The 26,466-nt window shown below is 40.5% G+C and overlaps 2 protein-coding genes across 5 annotated transcripts in view; both read right to left on the bottom strand.

Annotated features, from left to right (window-relative positions):
- LOC102298483 (probable phospholipid-transporting ATPase IIA) overlaps positions 1–18,772 on the bottom strand; it is a 36,053-nt gene extending 17,281 nt beyond the window's left edge. The window contains exons 1-18 of the mRNA XM_005918810.3: positions 18,591–18,772; positions 16,073–16,217; positions 12,688–12,801; positions 12,382–12,490; positions 11,305–11,363; positions 10,339–10,390; positions 9,259–9,353; positions 8,874–8,954; positions 7,949–8,024; positions 7,426–7,502; positions 7,037–7,197; positions 6,794–6,936; positions 6,079–6,191; positions 5,196–5,405; positions 2,780–2,941; positions 2,110–2,202; positions 1,909–1,992; positions 779–949 (exon numbers count right to left, since the gene is read on the bottom strand). Of these exons, the coding sequence (XP_005918872.1) occupies positions 779–949; positions 1,909–1,992; positions 2,110–2,202; positions 2,780–2,941; positions 5,196–5,405; positions 6,079–6,191; positions 6,794–6,936; positions 7,037–7,197; positions 7,426–7,502; positions 7,949–8,024; positions 8,874–8,954; positions 9,259–9,353; positions 10,339–10,390; positions 11,305–11,363; positions 12,382–12,490; positions 12,688–12,801; positions 16,073–16,217; positions 18,591–18,658 (2,013 nt within the window). The 5' untranslated portion in view covers positions 18,659–18,772. The remainder of the gene's footprint in view (positions 1–778; positions 950–1,908; positions 1,993–2,109; positions 2,203–2,779; positions 2,942–5,195; positions 5,406–6,078; positions 6,192–6,793; positions 6,937–7,036; positions 7,198–7,425; positions 7,503–7,948; positions 8,025–8,873; positions 8,955–9,258; positions 9,354–10,338; positions 10,391–11,304; positions 11,364–12,381; positions 12,491–12,687; positions 12,802–16,072; positions 16,218–18,590) is intronic.
- A 2,196-nt stretch (positions 18,773–20,968) lies between these two features.
- The window catches only part of sall4 (spalt-like transcription factor 4), a 16,098-nt gene continuing 10,600 nt past the window's right edge, over positions 20,969–26,466 (bottom strand). For 2 of the 4 annotated variants that reach the window (XM_042219298.1, XM_005918811.3), the window contains 3 exons: positions 23,662–26,094; positions 23,273–23,580; positions 20,970–23,175 (listed from right to left, as the gene is read on the bottom strand). In XM_042219298.1, coding sequence (XP_042075232.1) covers positions 22,738–23,175; positions 23,273–23,580; positions 23,662–26,094 — 3,179 coding nt within the window. In that variant the 3' untranslated portion in view covers positions 20,970–22,737. Of the gene's footprint in view, positions 23,176–23,272; positions 23,581–23,661; positions 26,095–26,466 lie in introns of all 4 variants that reach the window. The other 2 variants (XM_005918813.3, XM_005918814.3) reach the window with 2 other exon arrangements.

A 26,466-nucleotide genomic window follows, 5' to 3' on the forward strand; every position in this document is an offset into this window, starting at 1 on the left:
GGTCACAATAAACCGGAGGAACTGAGATTTGTTACTTTTTCTGAAGTTTAGTTTAAGTGCCTCTTGTTTACCTTTTGGTGTGAAACATATGAGCTACGCTTGTGCTTTAGCACCTATGAAGAGCATACTGGGAAAGAGCATCCTTTTGAAAGACTGACGCCGTGTCCACACTAATACGTTTTCGTTTGAAAACGAATCTTTCCTCTCCGTTTTAGCCTTCCGTCCACACTGAGACAGCGTTTTGAAAACGCTCTCCAAAGCGGATACATTTGAAAACACTGTTTTTGTGTTACTCGCAGCAACAACTCCACCTCATTGTTAGTCCATTTAAAAAACTCGGTGCTTTTCCTCAATATTTTGCATTTCAAAAGACGTTTCAAAGAGCCAGAAAGTAAATAAACGGCTGACAGAAATGAGGTAGGTCGAATCGCCGTGCGTTTCACGCAAGCGCAGTACTGGAACGTAAGCGTTTTTGGCCGTTTCAATGTGGTCGCACAACTCTGTGAAAACGACTGAAAATGATAGTGTGGACACGGAACGTTTTCACGAAAACGCCATTTTCAAATCTATCCGGGCTAGTGTGGACGTCGCCTGAATTGAACATCTAAAATCATCAGCAAATAACTAAAGTGTCAGTTTTAAAGTTTAAGGGATGGAAAAAATGAAGGCTGTATTGAGATACATACAGCCAATATGAAAAACATATGTGCTTGTCTTCTTAATTTGTTGCTACTGTGCACTGTAAGGCCATTTACCCACTCCACCCCACCCCACAGACCTTGATGCCTGCATTGCGGAGGATCTCCAGAGTGGGCCTGACATCAGTCTGGAGCTGATCCTCCACCCCAGTCAGACACAACAACTCCATCTCCATCTCAAGACTCTCAATCACTGTGGCCACCTTCAGAGAGCGGTCATGGACGCTGAGCTTGGCCTGCACGTACCGTGCCTGGAGAGTCGTAGTAGGAGGATAAGAAAGTTTAAATACTGTGAAATTACTGCAAGAAGTGAAACAGCCAGGAATAAAAGAAGAAAACAGGAATGTGGCTGTCAGCCAGGAGAGTCAAGAAAAACAAATAAGGAATAAAATGAGCTAGGAATATGTCATGCATTGTGCATACATAAGGCCAAATTTGCAGTCTACCTACTATATACCATCCTAAATGCACTGATACTTTAAATACAAAAATAGCAAAATACAAAAATCTGTGTATAAATGTAAACTGTCAAGCAGCCCTGAAAGCTATAAATATAGCTTTGTTAAACAAAATAGCTATACATACAGCACACTGTACTTACAGCATACAGGACAGACATAATCAATCAGTTAACGCCCATCTTTAGCATTTCAGCTCGAGGGCAATTTGTGAGTGAGATAAAGCAAAAACAATCTGAGTGTGACTCATACAGGAACATAAACTCTGTGTGTGACTCAGTTGGTGACTCACTGCTGCCCACCAGCTCTGCTCACTCAATTATACACTTCAGTAATAGGCCTGGGGCTAACAACTGCAGGGAAGACAGCCATGCCCTGCTCAAACAATGAGGGGGGCCTGGTGTATGTGAGGAACAGTGGGGTAGAAATACTGAAGGGGGGGTCAGAGGTTAGTCTAATTACCCAAGGACACACTTTGACATTTAGAAATGCTGAACATGTCTCCTCCAAATATCAATATCATGTGTAATGCTTGTCAGTCGACAGATGCTTAATGTAACTTGAGCATGTTTTACTATCACACTGTTGAAACTGTAATGGCTTTACTAGACAGGGACCAAACAATGCATGTATAACAACGCTCGTAAACCTAAGCACACTTCAACAGCCCCATCTTCTCACACTTGAATCTGAAACCCAACTCTGAGCTCTGTCTTAGATTGCTGTAGGTCAATTTCATGGAGGGCTGTTACCTCAAAATCCTGATACTGCTCCTCTGTCAGCGACTTTTTGGAAACCACGAGGACTCTCAGACCTTCCCTCGCCATGTTCCCACACTAGAAAACACAGACAACATCTGCATGTGATCTAAAAGTATGTGATTTACTATTAACAGGAATAAAATCAGTGTCATCAGGTATGCAGCATGACTCGTGGGAAACATAGAAACATACCTCCTCCTCCAGCCAGTCGTTATACTGGACGATGCCTGACATCACCACATCGGCACCTTTCATGTAGAAAGTGATCTCTCCTGTTGATTCATCCTAGAAAAACATTGATTTGTGCTTTATCATGTGCAAACGGTGCATAAAATTTTATTTAATATTTGGTACAATGATTACCCAGCCGTGCTTCTTGCAGGGGGATTTCTACTCAGCGTGCACAAGCCAAAGTGCACGTGCGCCATTCTATTATTTAGTGTTGCCTAGAAATTCATAACTTATTTTGGTATCCACAAGAGAGTTTAAAAGTGTTTGAAAATATTATCAGGAGGAAGTCAACTTTAAAAATCCCTGGCTTCCTGAGCAATATCCCAGCCAGCAATAATAAAGTTAGTCATCCGACTTAGTCAGAGGTCACAAGGTGAGGTTTTTCTCAGATTATACACTTTAGCACAAATCTGTTTTTCGTTTGTTTTCCTTGTTAAAGTCAGCACCAAGCAAGAATCAACATCATAGCAACAACCACTGACCTACATTGACTGTAATTGAAAGTAATTTCTAAGCAATAGAGATGTGAGGAAATCAGTACATTTCCTTTGTATCAAAATATATCGAGCAAGATGGACAGCAGCCACTACTAACACTAACAACTAGTAATAATATTAATTTTGGCACTCACTCTGACTATAATCCCCATCCTTTTGCTCTCATAAGTGAAGGGAAATATCTGAAGGATGGTGAAGTTCAGTATTTGGCCAGTAGGGGTCCGCAGCTGCATGGATGACTGGTCTCGTCCTACAAGTGTAAGGCCGACGCTCTCAGTCCACTGCACCAGCGACACCTATCAAAAGCACAGTGTAAAGGCTTTAGTGAGCGGTCATTAAAATGCACAACTGACACTAAATATATATAGAGCACAATAAGAAGGCAAAATATGTAGCTTTTAGCTAATAACACATATTTCTACCAAATAAAATATTATCATCATTCAAGAACCCATTAAGAGAAAGTGACCTCTGCCTGGGTCATTTTATTATTTTCATGGCAAAAGCATTGTCAATATGATGTTCCATTACCTGAATTACACAGAAAACAGCGAAGGCCACTTTGAAGTAGACTGTCAGAGAACATCAATAGCTCAAGCATTTTCAGCACTTAAGACTATTGATTGAAAAACTGGGAAGATGTCCATTTCTTAACTGAAAATATACTTTCTGCTTGTTCCTTTCTGAAGGACACAACAGACGACATCCATTAATACAATAGAAGCATGTGTGCGGGGGTGGTGTGTGTGTGTGTGTGGGGAGAGAGAATGAGGGGAGATGGCATTGCCCAATAACTTCCAGACTAGAAACCAGATCACATTCCCAATTCATCATCCATCTTCTGCCAGGACGAACAGCAGAGAAGCCAAACAGATGCAGATAAGAGACAACAAGGGAGACTGCTCTGCTCCTACAACAACTTTAAAATCACAGATTCTGGGATACCAAAATTACTTATTTTGGAAATATGCACCACATAGCCTAAAAATGTCTGACCAGAAACGCTTTAGCGTCATCAAAGCTCTGACTACTGAAGTGTTTGTCATACAGGTTGGGAAGTATGAAGATTATGCTTAGTCAGAGTCTAGAAATATTCACTGTGGAGGAATTTTGGGATCGGGTGTCTGCCACAAGAGCACTACCTTATAATAGAAGCATCTGAGTTAGCGGCCCATTTGTAACTGGACTGAATAATGCTTGACCCAGATGGCTTGACTCACAAACACCACATGGCTGACATGTTCTTTATGAGCCGGAAAGCAAAGTGATTCAGATTTCACTCCTCGTTGAACCAAACCATACAAATGAATATTTATTAAAAATTTTAATAAATATTGAACAAAAAAAAAAAAAAGAAAAAAGAAAAAAAAACTACTTTCATCTGCATGCGGATGGTGGCAAACTGTCAGTTTACATTACAGTAGTAGAAACCATACATTTAACAGTCACTGACATTGCATCTAATGTGCTCACACACAAAACCAGATCTATAAATAAGACTTCCTGAAAGCTGTTGCAAAGCAAACTGAATCTGCCTCGATTGTATCAAACTGACTGAATGCAACTTTCAGGTCTCAGCAACTCAAAGCCAACTGTTTTATCCATTGTGACCTAAAACAATAAAACGGCTCCATTTCCTACCAACAACGCAAACCACCGATGCTAGACTTTTTTCTTTTTTCTTTTCTGGTGACCACCACATAGTGTATTGGGTGCTATTAAAATGTGCTATCGCACAAAAAAAAAAGAAGGAAACTCAGAGGGGGCTAAGTGCAATGGGCTGAGGAGCACATTAAGGAAATCCGTATTTACATGGCAGGAAATGGATCGAGTCGAAGTCCGCAGCCTTTTTCCTGACGTTCAAAAGAATTCATACTGATCAAGGACATCAGTGTGGACTGCATTTCTGTGAGACTCTCCCTATTCAAGAAATACACACACTCTTGTAATGGCCTTGACCAAAAACACAAACCTACGCATCTTATATGCAGAAATCTGCTTCCTTGTTTTGCTCTTGGTCTTAGGTTTGGGTAGAGTAACTACATTTTAAACATTTCAAACTGAAACATCAAAAAATAAGAGTTCAGCTTTATATATTAACATATATCATCTGATGAATGAATAATGAAGGTCTAATCACACTTTCAACTTCAGCACGTTGATATGAAAACAGTCTTTTAGAGTCATCATTTGTGTACGGATCAAAGTGAGGTAACAACAACCACAATATACTTATATTAGTTACTAGTTTTACACCAGGGGTGGGCAACTGCAGGCCGGTGTCCTGCAGGTTTTACATGTGTCCTTGATCCAACACAGCTGATTCAAATGGCTAAATGACCTCCTCAACATGTCTTGAAGTTCTCCAGAGGCTTAGTAATGAACTAATCGTTTGATTCAGGTGTGTTGACCCAGGGTGAGATCTAAAACCTGCAGTACACCGGCCCTCGAGGCCTGGAGTTGGACACTCCTGTTTTACACAATAATAATGTGCATATCATTATATGCCTTATAGGTTTTTATAAAACAGCATTTTCTTGGACTGGATACCTCATCTGGGCTGGATGCCTGGTAGACTCTGCAAGTGTCTTCGTAGTGCTGCTCGGCCTCGGCCTGGTCCGTCACGCCGTTGGACTCGTACACGGGTGTTACGTTGTGCACCAGGGCGATGGCCTTCACAGCCTCGTGAACTCTACTGCTGATGGTTTTTCGAACCTTAGTGGCTGCTGGAGCCCTGGAGGCTGGAAGGTCATGGGTGGGCTGAAGAGAATTAGAGAAGGTACTGTTAGTACAAGAAGAACAAAGAATATAAACGTTTTAACAGACTTCCTTTATGTGAGTCTTTCACTGTTGCCAGCTGTCAAGAGAGGGGAAGTATTCTAGCCAACAGAGCTAATTATCAGTACTGTCACCTTAAAAAAAAAGATCAAAAAACCATGGGCCACTAGTGACTGAAGGTTTTGTGAGGAAGCTGCATTAACACTTGAAATGTTTCACAGACTGAGGAACTAGCTTCTTCATTTCAACAGTTTCCATTATCGCTATGTTAGCAGCCTGTAAACATAACCAGATGTGTAGAGTAAATATGAACTATTTGCTTCTGCATTGTGAATTTGCTATTTTTAGAAGGCTGCATGTTCTCAGGGTTAATGATGGTGTCATTAAAGGAGTCCGGTCAGTGCTTCGCTTGTGGGCTAATCCTGTTTCCTGCTCTACTAACCTCTGGTGTCAAGAGGGATAAAGAATGTCATTTGAGGTCAGGAAGCATTCAGCTGAACAATAATCACAAACTAATACATTTTGTAAAAAAAAAAATTGCTTTTTTAATCCTTTCAAGAGCTTTTTAAATTTGAATCTCTTCTTCTGAATACTGGGACACAGTTTGATCAATTTAGTCACTTTTTCTTCTTAAGATACACATAACACCTTTCACCTGCGTGTAGGCACTGAACACATGGCTCTGTACTTCATCCATTGAGTCCATCCCATATGCCACAGTTCCAAGATGGAGCCGTCTGAACACCATTTCATTTTGGGTAAGAGTTCCTGTTGAAAGTTACATTACAGACATTTAAACAGTAAAAGTTATCACGCTTGACAGCACAAATTATGACTCTATTGTAGAGATTCAATTATCTAACTAACAAACAACAATCAGTCACCTGTAACAGCCACATATGGTGACCAGAAAAATGCCAGAAGCATTTGACACTACACACAACCTCCGTATCCTCACACTTACTTTAAAAGCATTTCTGCCAGTATATCAAAAAGACTTCAGGGGACTTACACATACATTAGTGTGACCTGAAGACCCCACTGGCCTTATCGCTCTCTGGATGTGGAAATGGCCGATCATTTTATTAGGCATGAGGGCTGTAAATCTGACGAGTAACACCTCCTGCCTGTGGAGGTTCACTGGTGGAGGTGTTATGCTCTAAAGGTGTGTATAGATGAGAGACTTTGATTTTTTATGATTTAAATGTCCTGTAAGTCTCAGGGAGCAAGAAACCCACCGCATAGCAACGCTGCAGGGTAGGAAACAGCTAAACTTTGTCTTACAGAATACCTCCTAGGAAAATCCTCACCACTTTATCCTCTCGTGTTACTGCTCAACTAGGTCAACAAAAAACGGTATGCTAGGTTACCCGTTTTGTCAGTCAGCAGGTAGGAGATCCGTCCGAGCTGTTCAGGTATGGTGCTTGCCCTCACCACTGTCCCAGGGATCTTTGAGTCTTTCTTAATCATCCAACTGAAAACCATCTTTCCCATATCCAGATTTACACGCAAACTGCATCAGATAAAACAAGGAAGCACACAATTTTTCATTCCTCACATGTAAATATAACATAGCACTGCAGATGCCATTAAGAAAGAGCGTTAAGTCGGACCTAATGGGCACAATGTGGGAGAAGAGCAGCAGGAAGCGAAAGATTTGCAGGTACCAACGGCCGGCGAAGTGCTGGAGGGCCACCATGACCAGTGACACCACAACCAGGGCTCCAAACAGGATTTTAGTCAAACAGTTCACCTCTAGGTCAAACAAACCAACCTATAAGAGAAGCAAACATAAAGCATCTACTTACTGTAAATATAAAAGATCTGTGTACTGACAAAATGTAAATGTAAATAAGTGAAGCAACAAATTAATTTATCTGAATAATTAAGTTAAATCCAATCACACATATACTGTATAAAAAAAACACATACTAGGAAAAACACCTTCATGCAATTAAATGATCAGACTTCTGTCTTCCAGCTCTGGCTTACACTACTGTACCTTGTGCCTAGGGTTGGAGGTGTTCATGACACTGCGCAGCTCCTTGCCTGTGTAAATCACGACCCCCACCACTGTGCCTGGAGTAAGTGAGGCAGAGACAAAAAAAAGACCAAAAAAAACGGCCTCAGGGCAATATAGTAAAGGTACAACATAAAACACAGCATGTCAGGAAGACGTTTTCCAGACTTATAATCTTGACATGAATAGATTTTTCCAAATGAAGAATGACATTTTGAATGGAGGACGCAGATTTCTAATTGCTTAATGAACAACACATGCTTGTGCCGGTTAAAGTGGATTCACTCTCCCACAGACGAAGCACACTTTCTTTACAATTATAGTTAGCGGTGCCTCTGCGTTTTTAGAAAGGGCTACCTCATTGGGCTTTTTTTCTAGAGTGTAGATTTGATTAGATACACCATTAAATCAACAGCTATGAAGGATCAGTGCTTTAGTGAACACGCAGGTCCTGGTTACTTGGATATTAACAGCTTTATAGATGCACCACCAGTCAGATATTTACCAGAGGCAATAACAGTGCTCGCCCACAGGGTGTTTTCAATGCTGAGGCTTTCATTAACTGGTGGGTCTCCATCTTCCTGTAACAGTTGATACAACAGACATGCAGAATGATTACTAAGGACAGAAACCAGCTTGTCCCTGCTTCTCCTAATTGAGCCACAGATAACCTATTAATCGGTTTTATCATTCAATGCTTTAGTAGTCAGCTGAAACTGAAGAAGTCACCTGGATGAGTGACGAAACATTTCTCCCACAAAACGCTACGTCAGATGAACAGAATCAACTTTTGGAGATTTACTTACCTGGATGATTGAGCATGCATCAAGACATTCAATGTTTTAGAATATATAACACAGCAAGCGCTAGGGAGTTAAATTTGGACTCTTTTACTTGTTGGGGTGTGCTATATGTTAAGAGTTTTGCAGGATTTCAACTTTTTATCGATGTAGCTGAGTGATTGTTGCAGTGGGGTCCTCAAACGCTTTAAGGAAACTCATTTTTAAGTCTGATCTAATATCTATTCAACCATTTACCAAATTCAGGATTGCTGAAACTGGAGCCTAATCCAGCTATCACTGGACGACAGGCGAGGTACAATCTGGAGAGGTCACTATTGTATCACAGCTCCTGATCTAAAATAAGACATTCAACAACTTAAAAGTGTCACTTTCACAGTTTTTATAGATGAAACCAATAAATTGTGTTCTATAAGACAACAATTGAGAGCACAAATACACTTCAATGAGCATCTTTCTTTCTGCATGCTTCTGTTGAGGGGTATTTAACAACACTGATATCACTGTACTCAGTTCAGCACGGTTTCTGTTACAGCTCGAGCATAAAAGTGACAAAGACTCAGATGTTGGAGATGAGATTAACATGTCTGAAGGGAGATTAGGGTTCAGCGTAACAATGCAACCACTTACCCTGGTAAAGGTTCCGATAAAGTTGTGGATATCAATGTTTGGCTCTTCTGCATACACGTATGATCTGATTTGGAGAAGGTCCTGTGAGAGATTAGACAACATGAATTAAAATTACCTGAAGAAGAAAAGAAAAGGCTTTACAAGTCCTACATGGTGCAGAACATTGTACATGCAACAATTATTAATGAATTTAATGTTTAAATTGCATACTTAACTTAGCATGTAGTGGCTAAATAAAAGACTTGTTTCTCTCAGTTCAAATTACTCTTGTATTTATTAGTTGTTATAAAAAAAAAAAGAAATTGAGAAACAACAACAACAGGGCAAACATTCAGTTTCCAGTCGAATCGTTACTGCCAGCCTCCATCTACAGTTTACAACTCACGCCAGCAGTTGGTAGTCTCTGCGTGCAGGCCACTGGGAGGCGTAGTTTCCAGTCCGTCTCTCCATCAAGCTGGTCAGTCCGCAGGAAACAGGAGCCTGGAAAAGAGAGGACAAGAGCTGCTACTGACGCCATATGAAAACAGTCACCTCTAGGGGGCAACAACAGAAAGGTTTTTATTTCAAAGAAGGAAACTCATAAGCTCCATTATTGATCACTTCACTGCCTACAACAGATTATCAACCATACTCAAGGCTAGACTGCGAGTTCATCATATTCTCATCTTTTCTAATAAACATCCATTTTTTAAGTTAATGTTATGTGTGAATTTATTTTAACATGGGGTCACAGATGAACCCTGACTACTGGGAACAGGACTGAGCAGTTTATTGCTGTTGGGATAGAAGTGGAAGCGTCTACCAGACCCCTTCCCCCCCACTGGCCAGCATGAGTCATCCTGCCCAAAACTCTAAATCCTATCCTAGGCCCTTCATAATTGACCTAATGGCCTCCACATGGAATGGGAGATAACCGAGCACTATTTCCAGTAAAACAAAGTTGATGTTTTTCTTCCCCCAACAGGAAGACGCAACAACAACAAGCATGTAGCGTTTCTTTCTTAGTCACATTTGGATTTCTAGGCTATAAATAAAACAGCAGCAGCCTGTGCATTTCAATTTAAACCGCCTTAGTCAATGTTTGGTGTCATCTCCCACAAATGATACACTAATCCATATTTGATTATTCAGATGAGGGATCTTCCCCTCTTGTCTTCTTTTTGTTCTTTGCATTTGATTTTTTTTGTGTCCCTTGATTTTCCTTTTCATTATCTTCTCATTTGAAAGACAAAATTAGTCAGAGACAAAGATGAAAATCAAACAATGTTTTGTCTATGTGGCCGTGGCAACTCGCCACAGTAACTTTGAGTGATAACTTAGTAGTGGTCACGGTTCCGATTTATACAATGTAGGACTTCCTGTCGCAGCTCAGGGCTAATCCCTGCACCTCAGCGCCTTTTTAAACAACTCATTTCCCCAGCCGGCCTGTTGTGGATATATGGATGAATGACCGGCAGATGTTTACCATTTCTTTCAGAGGTCCTTAGAAAGATCATGTCAGCAGGAACACGCTGGTTCTACAAAGAAAGGCAGAAAGAAAAAAAATGGCGTGAACCTTACATCCTGATTCTATACTTTCCTTCTACCTCCTTATGCTCTTGTGACTTTTTTTCACTTCATGTGCCACATTACCAACAGTCAGTCAGTCAAAAATATTAAGCCCCTCAGCAAATCATTCTGTCATGGCCCTAAAAGGACCCAAGCCAGCTTTTACACTCAGCCTGACCCGGCCATTTCACTCAAGATATTACACATTAAATTCACATGACCGCTTTGGCAAAATCTAACTGTTTAGATGAGTTCACGTGATTAATAGCAGTTTAACAAAGCAAGTCGCATGGCTTTTCAAAGTGAGATTTATTTGAAAACTTTTGCCATCACCTCCACCGATGACTTTGTGAATTGTAACCCAGATGACTCGGAATCACTCGGTCATATTAGCAAAATGTGTAGGACAACATGTGTGACCTTTCCCTCAACTGCACTTAATGAGTGATTCAGAGAGAAGCCCTCCGCTGGAAACTGAAGACAGAACACGCTTCTCACATTTCATGTACAAAGACCTCAGGGACTCCAGTCTGTCCGCGAGGGGAGCAACACAGCAGATCCAAAACTCACACAGATATCGAACTAGAAACTATAAATGAAATCTCGAGATAAAACTAAAGCGCTTAATTGAATTTGTATTTCAGATCTAATTAAAAGGCATTTCATGTTCACATATGCCACGCGCGCATCGAGTCTGACAGGCCGACACTCAGCATTGATCACAAGATTACAAAATCTTTACTAACTCTTTTCACCTCAGTCACCAGCGGAGCACAGAAGATTAACAACCCCCTCATTACTAGCTGTCATATAAACGGTAACTTGACAGGTCTAAAAAGCAAAACTATTCACAGATGTGGATGAAAAAAAAACTTCAACAAACCTTTTCCACAATTATTAGATCACCAACTTGAATGCCGCTGCTTTTAACCTTCACAGTGCCTGAAATACAGAAGAAAACATAAAGTTAAGTGTTTGGCAAGTTTGAATGTTGATTAAAGTCTCACATACACAAAGCTATTTGAAACTTTTATGTGAGTCACGTAGTTAAGAATTTAAATGGAATCTAGACCACCCAACATTTAGATTTTTGTCTTAAAAGTTTCCCTAATTATAAGCTAGTGAGAGAATGTGGTATTTTTTCAGCAAATATGTCTTCACAAAACCCAGACCTCTGGGCGAATTGCATGGCTCACTAGTCACCTGAGTGAATCTGGGAAAGTAAGTCTCCATGAAGATTTGAAAGAATGCTGGGGGAGTTGAGCCTTTTCTTTCATTCCACTTGGAATGAACGGCAAAATTGTTTGGAAGAGATCACTGACCCTTGAACTCTGCCGTGACCTCTGAGCTTTGCATATGTAAGACATTAAAGCACATTAATATCGCTATGCATTCGGGTTCATGGAACTTTACTCTACAAATGCATTTTACATTTTACACGCAAACACAAAAAAGACCTATTCGGTAACACTTCACACCACAGTTTTTAGCAGAAAAGCATTAAGTGATGAAAGGTTCTAGATGGTTTTGACTGATCATATGGCAATATCTCATGCACGTGTATTCATAAACATACAATTTAAAGGAACTTGGACAAAATAACTGCAACCAGTACACCGAGTTCTGACACCATAAAGTTTCTATAAACCACAAAATATGCAGAGGGGCTGCCACCATGGAGGCAACCAGTCATTGTGTTTATGGGTAAAACAAGCTGCCACATCAAAGAGGCAAAGTGATGGAAACCACAAGAGGTCCCATGCTTTTTATTGCTGGTAGCACTTTATACCAAGGCCTCTTATGTACACTTTTACATCTCTGCTTTGAATTACCCACCATTTCCCCCAGCCCCAATAAGTTTTAACAGGACCAACCTCCTACAGTTAATAGACATGTTTGCTAAGAAAACAAAAATGCAACACAGAAATCGACGCAGGTAAAACCTGCTTTCAGTTCTTACCTCTTGTTGAAAGCTTGCTGTAAATCTGAGAGTTCACTTCTTTGTCTCGAAGGTAGCACCTAATTTCTTCAATTGCCTCTCGCATGATGGTAATGATCAAAACAAGACCCTGGAGAGTGACAAGTCACAGTGAAAAAGTAACTAATAAAGTTTATGTGAGTGCTGCAACCGTGGAAGTGAAAAGAAATAGCTAAACCTTAATTTTCAGCAAAAGTACATTTTAAAAAAGCATTGAAGAGGAACACAAATAATGGAAAATGAAGCTGACTGACCTTAATGATTAACAGTAAGTGAAATGCCACATACCAGAGGGACCCAGTAGGTGTAGAGAGCACCTAAGCGTAACTCCTCGACAAATTGAGAGCAGGCCAAAAGCAAAAAGTACAAGTTGAAGAAGTACTTGAACTGATTGAACAGCACCTGAGAACAAAAAGGCAAAGGATCAAGAGTGAAATATTCACAGTTTCGCAAAGCAACGTGCATATGGAGGCTGTTGTTGAATATACACGATTTTCAGTTTCTGGCTTTCCCACAAAGAATAATAACCAGGACTGTGATAAACAGAATTCCAAGTATTATTTTAAGTAGGGTTTAGGAGCTTCATGGTGTAGTACATATTTGCCTAGCAAGCAAAAAATCCCTAGTTGGATCCCGAGAGGAGGCACAAATCCCCCGGGGGCTGCGTTAGGAAGGGCATCTAGTGTAAAAATCTGCTAAAATGCTGCTCAGATATGAGGACCTCTTGTGAATAAGGGAGTAGATAAAAGCAGCTTTCATATTAAATAGGGTTTAATTTACCCAAAAATAACATGTGCTGCCATTTCCCAGAAAACAAAACAAAACAGGAAAATGCTCACTCACTGCCTCAACCATACACCAATGTCACAACCTTCCCCCTCAAAAGTCTACTTTCCTGCTTGACAGTATGTGACTTAATAGAGAATTTATTTGTCATCTGATTATCAATGAAAATGCCTTTGAGTATGCCTGAAGGATTTTTTTTGTAGTTTCTTTCCGTTATGTTTAGTTTTGTGTAACAAGTATAATATGTTATTTAAAACAAATCTGTTTTCACTGCAGTTCCTCTAATGACCACTTGAGGCTGGCTACAAAAGCGAGTCATTTCCCATCTTAAAAATTACATTACAAAGTACGTTTACAAGCTTGAACAAAAACTGGTTATGGTCTCAACCAGTAGCTTTTCCTCCATAACAAATGTGTGCTGCATGAATTCTTTAATAACACATCCATATTGGATGCTGCTAAGTCTTAAAATCCCAGCTGTGGAGTCTTTGATTGTCAAGTGTGCCCACACAAGCAGCTATAGCTGATTGCTGTCTCCTTGGCCTCATCTCAGTTAATTCACTGAGCAGAACCTCTCTTCTACTTTTAACAGGATTTTCTGGCAAATACTATGAGCTGCTTTGTCATACAGCTTATCCAATAAGTTTGTGATTCAGCTTTGTTGAGCGATACCCTTGTATTTGATCGGTCTTCTACTTTTATAAATCATCAGGTATCTGCATCAGTACTTTTTACTCATCCAGTTTACAAATGCAGCACTTAGCACTCCACCCTCTCATGCAAACATGATGATTTTTAGCCTTAGAAAACGACAATGGGCGCATCCAAAACACTAAAAATAAGGCCTCAAAATGTGGACTCACCACCAATTAGGTGACGTCACGGACGCTGGATTCATCTTTCACTATTACTGACATGCAGCACCCAGCAAGACATTGTTCTCTCTAACGGAAATGCTCTCTTGGTTGAGATGACGATGCAATCTGAGTATACCAGAGCATAGGAAGACCACTAGCTGTGAGTTTGCTGGCCTATTATCTTCAGTAGTCTTCCTTTGCCATAAATTGGGACAGTCAGACATCACCTGGATCTTTTCCACATAGCTGGCAGGTTAAAAAGCATTGAATGTCTGACCGTTTGTGTAATTACACGAACAAATACCTGTGTCCGAGAATGTCTAGAACAGCCTGGAGATGCAGTAGAAACAGCTAAAGGCTTGCCTTTTAGAAAATGCAACGACACAGAGTTGAAAGTGGCAAAAATAGCAGTTTAACTGGCAATATGTTAACACGCTAAATTAATAAAGAATGAAAATGATCTGACACTGCAATCGTATCCTTTTGAGTGAATTAAAAATCAAAGTTAAAAGATGTTAATCTAGAACTAAAAACACCACAATTAACTGCAACATTGTCCACATTTACACACAATATTCGAAAAAACCAACCACAGACGTAGCATTGCAGCAAATCTGGCAGCATCTATAGGTGTATAATTTCACAGCTCATATAAGCATCTCACGCACCCTTACTAAAGAAGTACACTTTTCAGTTAGGCGTACAAATCTTTTCATGAACCAACAGATATGGAGCAATGTGCAAACACATATGGCTACTTTTCATCTGCCAGCGTCAGTCTAAAATTCAACACACACACTACAGCTTTGCTCAGTTTCATTACCATCAGCGTGTGAGATTACTACCAGAAAAACTTTTCCTCCAAGAGGAAAGCACATGAGCAACAAATATGTTTTAAATATGATCTAGAGAAAAGAAGTTCTTCACATGAACCAAAGTAAATAAAAAGCATCTTGATTTGCAATGCAAAAAGGCTTTGCTCTTGTCTTTTGCTTTACAAACAAATCTGAGCTACTTTCAACGTCTGACTCCATAAGCAAAAATAAGATCTTAAGACAACTGAATGCCTGGAAAACAAATACATATGTAAATAAGTTAGGGAAAATACAAAAATCAAAGGCACATAGCTCGGTAACTGCCTTCCATGCAATATCCAACCAAAGTCACATCTGTCACGCAATATCAAGAAAGTGCTTGTATAAGACCTGGTGCTGCACAGGCGCTGGTCAGCTGGTAGCTGAAACTATGATGCATCTCTCATTCATTCGAATATGCAACATTGTACTGTTTAAAAATGGCAAATTATCTCTTTATACTACTTAGATGCAATCGGAATAAAGTAATTAATATTGAATTCACAAACCAAGCCCGTCCTGCATATCAGGGCTAAGACCGCACAAACAGTGCATCTCTCATATCCTCACATGTATCATCCAATGTTTTGGGTTAGGTTTAGTGTAAGCATAAAGACAGACTACAGTACTCTTATAGGAAACTAAAGAACCAAAAAAGCACTTGTCATTCATAAGGACCTGATCTTATCTGGAGATGCATCACTCGGTCACTTTCTTTATAGTCAGCTGTTTTTATAAAACAAACACTTAACTGTTTTCTACTTCTCTTTATTGCTTACTCCTGTAAAAGTGACTTTTGGCTGATTAACAAAACATGACATTAAATACTCACAGTTGGTTATGGTGGATGAACCCAGATTACACCCTACTCTATTTAGTGTTTTTATTAATACTGTCATTTTTCAACCAATGCTAAAAATAACTACTAGCTGCAGGCCAAACTAAGCCAAACCTGATACTCTGAAGCAGGATAATTTGAAATGAGCATCAATGCCTTGCATACTTAAATTACAAGCAACCAACAGGGAGGATTTAAAAAATATTAATTAAGACAGACATATCCTATGATGCTCTGAAAATGTGCCGATCAAACAGACAGTGAATCATGACCAGGAGGAAAGAGCTGGATGACGGCTTCGGGGGGTTAAACAAAGGTGACCTTTGACTGGCACTAACCCCAGGCAGGAAGGTGAAGAAGTTGTACTTCTGGTTGTTAATGACATTCCTGGGGTACCTCTGCTCCCTTTTTTCTGGGTGGCCGAGCCACACGGTGCGGGGACGGAAGTCACCCATGCCACAGCATCTCGACCACGGGCAGCATCTGAGAGGAGGAGGAGATGGAAGACACAAGTAACACTTCACATTTAATTCCAGTGTTTGATTCTGTAGTAAGGATGCAAAGACAAAGACTATTATGTGACGAAAAGACAATTAATATTTGGGAAGTATTTGAATTCACTCTCCACACCCTGAGAGAGCTGCGTTGAGGTAACCCTAATGAATTTCCTCTCACATCTTCTTGTTAATGTGTTGCTTATTGTAGCCAAATCCCACAGCGCACACTGCACTGAGCTACAGACCCATGACCAAAGGTGTCTGGAAAGATCATGCCGTGAAAAATAAATATTAACTTTATCTTGGAAAAGCTGGTCACTCCCTTCAGACTAAGAAAACAAAGCATTTCGTAAAATCCAACGAACAGCTCAGTGGCTTTGCGATTAATAATTGAACCTAACTGTAAACAACATATTTGACTTTTATGGCAGATGACTCAAGTCTTAGATGCCAACAATATCCTGTCTGCCAGGCCTGACAAATTAAAAGAAAAACATCATAGCACCGTAGCAATAATTCAACAACCCTGCAGTGATAATATTTACGTCACTTGGAACCAAGTAGACCCCCTCATACTTGCAGACATAGAAAGAATAAACATGGAAAGCATAACACAGGCCATTAATCTGACTTTGGTGCAATGGCAATTCAAACCCACCCATCCAGACAATTTAAATTGTATTTGTTATGCAATACTGTGTTTCCTAATTAACTGTTTAGAGTAGTATCAGGCATATATAATGAGCAGTCATTATGCTAACCTGTGAAAAGTAGCTAAAACACCCAAGCTGACATATTCAAAATGTTCTCCCTTATGTTAATGAGTGTTACATGTACGTGTTATCAAAATACAGGTTAGTACTGTATATCAACTGATTATTTTTCTAATGCTTTTTAGTCTTTCTGTATAATTCTATATTTACATCAACCGTTAGAGTGGCTGTTTATTCACTAATAAATGGGACACCTAAATGTGGACTGTTATCAGCAATGAGATGACCTTTCCTGATGTCGGCTGCCATGTTTATCCGTTGTGCTGGATGAACTATGTGCCGGAACAAAGTTCAAAGATAGCGTGATGGAGAGATGAAAGACTTATATTAATTATTTTTTCTCATATTATTTTTTAACCTTTTTTCACAAATGGGGGAAACAAACAATCCGCCCAATCCCGAATTTTTAATACAAATTAAATGTGTAAGTGCTTTATACAGAGCTCTCCCACTCCATCAGTGTTTTTATAAAGATCACTTTAAAATATTGACATAAAAACCCACTCGACCTCCTGAGACACAGCACCAACTAGTTTGTTGATATCTTTAATTTAAAAAATTACTAAGGAGCTTTACAAAGAAATAGTCATGATCCACCTTTGCTTAAAGGCTCTAGATTATTTAGTTAATGGAAAACAACAAAATCTCTTTATGTAACATAATCTCAAAAACACAGAGCTCATAAACAACGAGAAGCAGATAGGTATAATGTTTTGGGCATCCACTGGAATGTGTGTGAATGTTAGACAGAAAGCAAATGAAACTAAAACCTCAATCATTTTACTTTATTACACCAAATCCAACGTATACGTGTTTCTTTGATATCATTAAAGACTTATGCAAGGCCCTCAAATGTCTTATTCAAGTGTGCTATACAAATAAACCCTCGCCTTGGCATGCCTCACTCTGTAGGAGGCAAAGAAAGTGCACTGGCTGCACTAATGGTCACTATATATCACACTGCCAGCTAGAAATCATACACCCATCATCCTTGTATATATGCAGGCCTTTATTTCTGCAACATCATAGCTCGTTCGAGGATCTTGAGTCTTTATAACAGGAGGTGACATCACCATGGCAGCCTGATCAGTCTGCTGGAAGCATTTCAGCACTGTGTCTCTCCACTTTCTCCATCATTATTTCTTAGGCCTGCCCCTTTTTGTGGTGGTCAAATAACACTACAGAGGATCACTTCGTCCGTATGTAAAAATTAGGGGCAGAATGTATTTAAATCAGGGCAGACAGCCTGAACTTAATGTCAGGCGAGCAAATATTGACAATGGGCGTTAAATGCACTTGCTACTGCAACCCCGGAACAAGGATGTGTCCGGCTAACATTAGCCGTTTCAAAGCTACAATGAATAGCTACATCATATTTATTAGTACATCTACGGGCTGCTCGTCCTTATGTTTCCCTCCGTACTGTTATATTTTACCCAGAAAGCTGCTTAGCTGGTTTCTGAGACAATGTCGACGCGCTCCTGTAAACACTTTTAACCGCTACAGTGACAGCAGGAGATGCGACGAGCGAAGCACGTAAACAAATGGCTTCACGGTGATAATACCGAGCTGTATAACGCCCTTACCCATTTCTGTGTTTACTGTCGTGTCTTTTCGGTCGCCTCACGGGTTGTAGAGGGATATTGTCGGTCATTCCTGCAGCCCCTTGTCGCGGGTGGAAGCTGGAAGGAGTCCGCTTGGCTGTGGAGCTGCTGGGCGGAGGCTTCCTTGAGTGACAGCAGGGAAGCAGTGCTGGGACAGTGCTACACCAAGCAAACCAATCTCCCACTGGAGTACTATACCACACTCGTGTCATTAATAATTACTTATTGTATTATTTTTTCAAATAAGGTGTTTTAGTTTTAATAGTATAGTACTAGTAATAGTATTTTTTTTTTCAATGGGGTGGCACAGGAAAGACCAAAAACGAACGAGACACAGTGAGGAGTACAGGAAATCCAGGACACATTATATTAGAAATAAATACAGTAAAAAAAAATTTTTTTAAAGAAAATCGAGAGAGACAAAAAATTTAGCAAACAGTTATCAAGTGAAATTTGGCACTAAAAAGTTTAAATAGCTGAATTAAGTGTCATAGATTTTATTTGACATTAAAATAGACAAGCTGTTGAATTTCATACAGTATTTCTGGACTGTCTTGACTGAGGAGTCTTCTCTTTTTAATCAAAAATTATTGGCTTTATTATTAACTCTTCCAACCTCTTGTTTTTTCCTTTTTCATTATTTCTGTCATTTTTCTGACATGTTGATAGGACCATCTCAAGGACTGCTGCTCTGATACTCAGCTGTACAATATCTTTTACTTGATAAATGTTTATATGTTTAATAAAATGTTATCATTTTAATTTCAATGCTACCTGATGACCGCAAAGCCTGCAGCAAAGCAGCCCCAAACCATGATGTTCTCTCCACTGTGCTTTACAGTTGGGGTATGGTTTGGGTGACAGTAAGGCTTTTCTCCAAACACAGGTTTGTGCAGTTTTTATGACCCATATTTGCTATCACTATTCTTATTCAGCATGGTTCTTAAGACTGGAAAGGAGTGGTATTGATTTGTTTTTCACTAATTTCAGCATCTTTCCAAAATACCCACAAACAATCTGAGTAGAAAGTGATGTGATCTGATAGACTGTAATGTGATTAACACATATCGCTCAATCCATCCATCCATGGCAGAAGGCCATTTCCCTGAGCCTGGTTCTAAGAGGTTTCTTCCTGTCAAAAGCGTTTCTCTGTATTATTGTAGGGTCTTTACCTTACAATAAAAACCACCTCGAGGCATCTGTTGTTGTGATTTGGCATTATGTAAATAAAACTGAATCGAACCCATCCATCCTTCCATCCAGGTGTCCAATATTAAAACACACCCCAGTGTAATGCAGTCAAATGGGCCAGTCATCAGCCTATTGGGGCATTTTTGAGCACATTAGAAGAGATCTCATAAGACTGTAAAAGTGCTTATTTAAAAAGGCTTGAGCAAGGACAAAAGGGTAAACTTAAACGACTGTAGCAAATTGTAAAATTTGTATAATGAGTTTAACCTACAGCAATTAAATTTGCATCCCACAACTTTGACCTCAGCCTGTGACAGAGAAAGAGTCGATTGAAAAAATGATGCGAAAAGGCAGCCACTATGAAAGCATCTATCGTGCGCCATGTTTCAGATATACGCATAAAACATTGCACTATCTTTGTATCTTTTTGTTGTGTTCCTTAACCACAAGGCTTTTCCCAGCAGGTAGCTCTGCATGTTTTGATTTGGCAGATTTTTACACTAGATGTGCTTCCTGACACATCCCCAAAGGGATTTGTGTATCCTCAAACTGGGGAGCTTTTGCTTGGTAGGGTGAATGTGTAAACCACAACACTACAGAGCCATCTTTTTGTTAGCCCTTACAAAATCTAAAATGATATTGCATAAAAGGTACTATTAAAATGAGCTGACATGCAAACAACTCTCAACAAAGCCATCTGACGGTTATGATTGCCATTCTGTATTTTTGCATTACAGGTTTCTCTGTATATCTGCTCACTCTGTTTGCCTGGAACTACTTTGTATTCCATAGGGAGACTTATGCAAACTAATGGATCATTTCAAAATTCCTCAGGAAGAGGCCACTGTGCTGATTACCGAAAATGGACGATTGGACAGCATGCTTCAGTTGGGGATGCAAATAGTTTTTCGTTGAGAATGCAAACTGGCAAAGGATTAATAGCTCCTGTTGGGAAATGAGAATTTAGAAAAAGAAAATAAAAATTGCAGTAGTTATCGAAGGGTGAATTTATGTAAATAAGGGATTTTATGTACATTCAAACAAACCTGTGTAGCCATAAATATTAGCCTAGAGGTCTGGCTAGCACAATGCTGTCTAGTCTTAAGGCTTTTTAAAAATGTATTTATTTATTTTCATCGCTAAAGTTCGATGATCTTTGAAGTAATGACAGGAGGGATGTTGAAAAAGTCACCCTGATTTTATTTTTCAAAAATCAGAAAACATTTATGTGAAGGAAACCTTTGAAAAAAAAGAAAAAAAAAAGAAGAAGAAATATTTACACTGTAAACGGATCAAACTGGCTCAACATTACTTGAACTGTAGAGACAACTTGAAAGCAGTTTCTGACATGGTTGCTAAAGAAAGGCACAACTTGGCAAATGCATATCAATAAGGAATGTACAGCAGGGACCTACAAAGCACTTGGACCATTCTGAGTTGTGTAAAGTGTCAGACATACATTCATTACTGTTCAACTCAGCAGGTTGAGAGTGAGAAATCTTATCGCATTATCGGAAAAACAAAACAAAACTAAACAATGTACCCAGAAACGTACAGAGCATTGCATTGAGTGTAAGGGGCATATGGGACAACTAAAATCTAAGAGAGGTAGAACTTACCCCTAAACTCAAGCACTGTGTAATATAAATAAATTAATCATGCTACAAGTTGTATATTACCGTAAACAGCTGTTTGTTACAGGAAGGAAATACACATACAAATGTTGGCTTGACCTCTTCCCCTTTTAGCCAGTACAATTAAGCAGTGACGTAAATGTATCTATACAATGTAAATGAAACTAAAACCTTAAATAAAGTGCAGGCATGAGAACATTAAGCATGGGATAGCCTTCAGAGCTCAGCCAACAAAATTTTACTCCGTAGTTGTAGAAGTGGACTACGTGGGTGTAAAAAAATGATTTTAGTAAGCTGACAAAGATGTGATATACATGCCATGTCACAACACAATATCTCAAGTCAAACAGCACCTTTGTTACAACCAGATGGTGCCATGAAATCAGACTAGGCACTTGGAAAAGGGTACAAGTTATTAACTACTGTATCCTGGCGCCAGTGCAACCAAAATTCAGCTATGACTGAACTGTTGCACTTTGAGAGATTTTTTGCATTGCCCATTACATTAATCTGATCAGAACGCCTTTTCAATTACAGACAAGCTAATAACAGTTACCACTACAAATATGTACAATATCATGTAACCTATGGCACACAACAGGAGGGGGAAGTAGTATGGACACATGTGGTCAAATACGTCATTATTTCTGACTCATCAGGCTGGCACGTTCAGGTTATTTTCCTATTAAAGTCAAAATCCTTCAAAAGTATCAAGGAGACAGTCTTGAATTAAAGCAGTTTCAAGTAAGTTATACATTCAATTTCTGGAGAGACAACAAAACAACTCACTGGGGGAAAAAAAAGAAAACAAATACCCGCATATATAATTACATGAAATAAAATACAACTACAGTAGTTTTTAGGGATGCACCAACTGGAATCATGAGCTTGGGATATGGTCATTCTCCTCCCCTTCTGTACCAGGGAACCAGAGAAATCTTTTTTTAACTAAATTAATAAAGTTTTTCAGCGCTTCATCATGCCATCAAAGTTTATGCAACAATAGACAGACATTAATCGAAAGATCAGCAAGTCTTCTTTGTCAATGTCCTTCAAAAAAAATAAGCTGTTGTATTGATGCATCCCTAGCAGTTATACAGATTTGACTAGTAATAACACTTAAGAATCACTGAGATCAGGAGGAACATAGCTGCAATAAAGTTAATTGGACATTTTTAACCAATTTAACAGCAAATCAACAAGGATTTCTCAGAATATTGATTGTACCTCAATAAAGAAGAGAGACATTCACAAAAGTGAATGTGTTTATTACCTGATGGATAAAGAAAGAAAGACAAGGGAAACTAATTAACTGCTATTTTGCCCTCTTCCATGAAATGTGGAAACTGTGATTTTGGCACACTGTCTGAGCCATTTTTCTCAATTTCAGCCATGGTGGCAGGCAAGCCTGAGTGGGATCCATCAATCTTCATGAGGCCTCCAGTGGAGCCAATCAGGGGCCCTCCAGCAGGGCTCCCAGGGAGTGGGATGCCACCTCCCTGGATGACAGAAATTTCGTTGGTCTTCATGGTCAGGCCACCACTGAAGGTAGCAGTCGCATACTGGTTCCACAGAGATGGGTCAAAGTTCATCGGAGGAGCGACCAGCTCTTTGGGGGCCTGCATCATTTCTGGCATCATCTTTGCATCTGGGGTCATTGCAATCAACGCCATGGGATTATCTAGAGACAGACGCTGGCCACGCCTTGATGAGTTGTTCCACATGTGGGTGCCAATATGAACCTTAAAAAAACCCAAAACGTTTATTTTTCAGTACATCATCTATATACATGAACTCTAATGCCTAATTTAACCATTTCTCAGACAAGTGATGACTCACCTTTAGATTTCCCTTCGTTGTGAAAGCCCTGCCACAAATGTGGCAGGCGAAAGGCTTCTCTCCTGTATGTGTGCGCTCATGGATCTGCAGGGCACTGGCAGAGGAGAAGTTCTTGCCACAGACATGGCACACATGTGGTTTGGCTGATCGTCGTGGTGCAGGGGACACTGAGGAGGGCATGGCTGTTCCCTGAGGCACATGGGAGCTGAACAACCCGTGAGGACCCAGAGGATTCTCTGGGGGAACCTTCATCTCTAGACTGGCCAACGTTGGTGGTATCCTCATGAAAGGCATGTTACTGGAAGCTACTAACACAGAAAGATTGAAGATTAGGTCTACACATTCAAGATGACAGCATCTAATACACTTCACTCAACTTGTAAACTTACCATAGTCTCCATTTGAAAAAGACATGCCAGGCTCTTCCTTAATTGCTTTTGGGGTGAAGCTGCTGGAAGCTGTGAGGTCAAGTGCGCCACTTGACTCATCTTTAGCGTCATCTGACTCTGGTTTTGACCCGCTCTGGGGAAATTCATCAAGAGCAGGCTGAGGAGATTTGCCATTAATGTTGTTAACTGGAGAAGAGGAGCGAAAAGACGCAGCCGAGTCTGAGATGGAGGGACTACGGCCGTTTTGATACTCCTGCTCTCTCTGAGCTGGTGGGGATTCTTTGGATGTTCCTTCACTTTCTGAAGTAGTGCTATTTTGTCGTTTCAGTGCAAGAGCATTGGAGAGATTCTTCAAAACATCTAGGCTGGACATTACAGGGGCTGCAAGCTTCTGTGGTTGCTCCTCAGCGGCAGATGGCAGGGAACTGGAGGAGTCATTTGCTGTCTTGTTAAGCTCTGGCTCTTGATCTTCCATGCTGGCTTCAAATCCGTTGGCGTCAATAGACTTCTCTTCTGGGAGAGAAGGCACAATTGCTTCTGCTGGTTCAAACTGGTTTTCTGGCATGGGGGTGTTGGGGATCTGCCCACCCATGTGCATGCGAATGTGCTGCTGTAGAACCACTGCATTTGTGAACTTTTTCTGGCAGATTGGGCATGAGTGTTGCATTTTAAGAGGAGTGCTAGCCCTGTGCACACCATAATGAGCCTTGAGGTTACCCTTTGTGGTGAATGCGCGGCCACAGATCTTGCACTTGTACGGCCTTTCGCCAGTGTGTGTGCGATAATGCATTTTGAGTGAGCTCTGACAACTCAGTACCCTATGGCAGATCACACACTCATTGGGATCACCAGTCTTCTTCTCCAGTCCATCCACCATCTGCTGAAGTTTTGCTGTTCCAGAGCTTTGCTCCCCTAAGAGAGAATTACCATTCATGTGGTGCAATGCTCCAAGCATCTCTTTAGCATCTTTCTGGTTGGGCTCCAGGCCCACGTCTTGGCCATACACAGACGAAACATTTGGGGAGCCATTACTTGTTGATGGCGAGGGTCTCTGGGAAAATGGATCACCCCCAAAGCCATCAAATGTTTTGAACCCTGGCATGGATGATGGGCTGAAAACAGCCGCTGGGTGACTTGGCACAGGCTTCATTTCGGTTATGTTTGACTCATCCATGGGTACGGACATACCAAAGGGAATCCCACTGCTGGTCGGAATATTGTCAAGGTGCTCGGGTACAGGATGAGGATTCATGCTGATGTTAGGATATTTGTCTTTATGCCGCTGGAAATGCACTTTGAGGTTTCCCTTGGTTGTGAAACGGTTTCCGCAGATGTTACACTTGAAAGGCCTCTCCCCGGTGTGAGAACGCAAATGAATCTGGAGGGCACTGTCATTGCCAAAAGTCTTTCCACAGTATTTGCACTTGTGCTTGTATAGTGGGTCCCCACTCTTTGATTCCGGTGGGATGTTCAGCATCTTTGGCTTCACTTTTTTGGAGGCATCGATCCCTGCCTGGACTCCACTGAACACACTAGGGAAACCCAGAACACCTGAAGACTGTGGCATGAGTACTGGTAAACGTCCGGCTAGATCTGGAGCACCCTTTAAAAGGTCTGTGTTTGATGTCATCGAGCCCATTCCTGCATTCAGAGCAGGAGACATGCCAGTGGGTAGAGGTAGTTTACCTTGCTTTAGTTTCTCCATGGAAAGGCTCTGACTGCCGGTTCTTTTTCCTATCAGTGCTGCTGCAGCAGACAGTTGCTGAGAGAGATGTGCACCAAGGGCTCTCAGAGGATCCATTGTTGACTCTACTGATGATTGGAGACTCTGTGGGACCATCATGGCTATTTGGATTCTGATCTGTTCGGTGAGCTGGATTTGCTGTAGCTGTTGCTGCTGGAGGCACACTAGCTGTTCCAGGATTACTGGAATGGCCTGCATGGCATCCTGTGAAGTCTGAGAAGTGTTTGAAGGAATTTGGGAAACAGCCACTTTAGTGTCAGCCATGGTTTCAAGAGTAACATTTGAATCTTGCCTTTTGGGGGAGGGTTGGAAAGTCATCTCAGGACTAGCAGACATCTCTCCCCGATCCTGGTGTCTGGAATCATCTGCATTTGCACTGGACTCCTCCTCCAATCTTTCAAGCTGGTCTGTGTTGGCACGCGATGGAGAATGATTGCTGGAGTGGCCGTCTTCGTGATCACTGGCAAGGCCTTCAGAAGAACCCTGTGAATATTTCTCAGGCTCGTCACTGCCGTCTCCATCTTTCATGATGACCACTTGCTGACTTTTTGTGCAATTTTTCTCATGTTCAAGAAATTCTTCTTCGTCGAAGAATTCAGCACAGCACTTGGTGCACACTCTGGTTTCATCCATTCTGAACCTCTTTACTTCATTTCCAATCTCCTCAGCGGAATCACCTTGATGAATCCCTTCAACGAGAGAACAAAATATTTACATGAATACTTCTCATACAATTACAACCATGTTCGTCAAATCAAATAATGTAATTCCTGTAACACATTAAAGGCTACAATGTTTTGTTCATTTGTCAAGATCTGAGATTTTGCTGATTTGGTGTAATGTATTTATTCACTGGCTCACACCATCACATCTAAAAGGGTCCCCCCCTGTTTTGTCCACTCTCTCTAGGTAACTGCACCAGGCTGTAAAAATTGTGAATTGCTCTATTGTCCAAAGGGCCTGTAGAGGGCAATCATTTATCTTTGGCTACCTAGAACAATGTCCACAGAAACAAAGAGCTACAGATTGAGTATCAAGTTACACTCAAGTTAGATTCTGAA

The sequence above is a fragment of the Haplochromis burtoni genome, unplaced genomic scaffold, assembly GCF_018398535.1.
Source record: "Haplochromis burtoni strain Fernald_Lab_line unplaced genomic scaffold, NCSU_Asbu1 Contig_31, whole genome shotgun sequence".
Classification (NCBI taxonomy): domain Eukaryota; kingdom Metazoa; phylum Chordata; class Actinopteri; order Cichliformes; family Cichlidae; genus Haplochromis; species Haplochromis burtoni.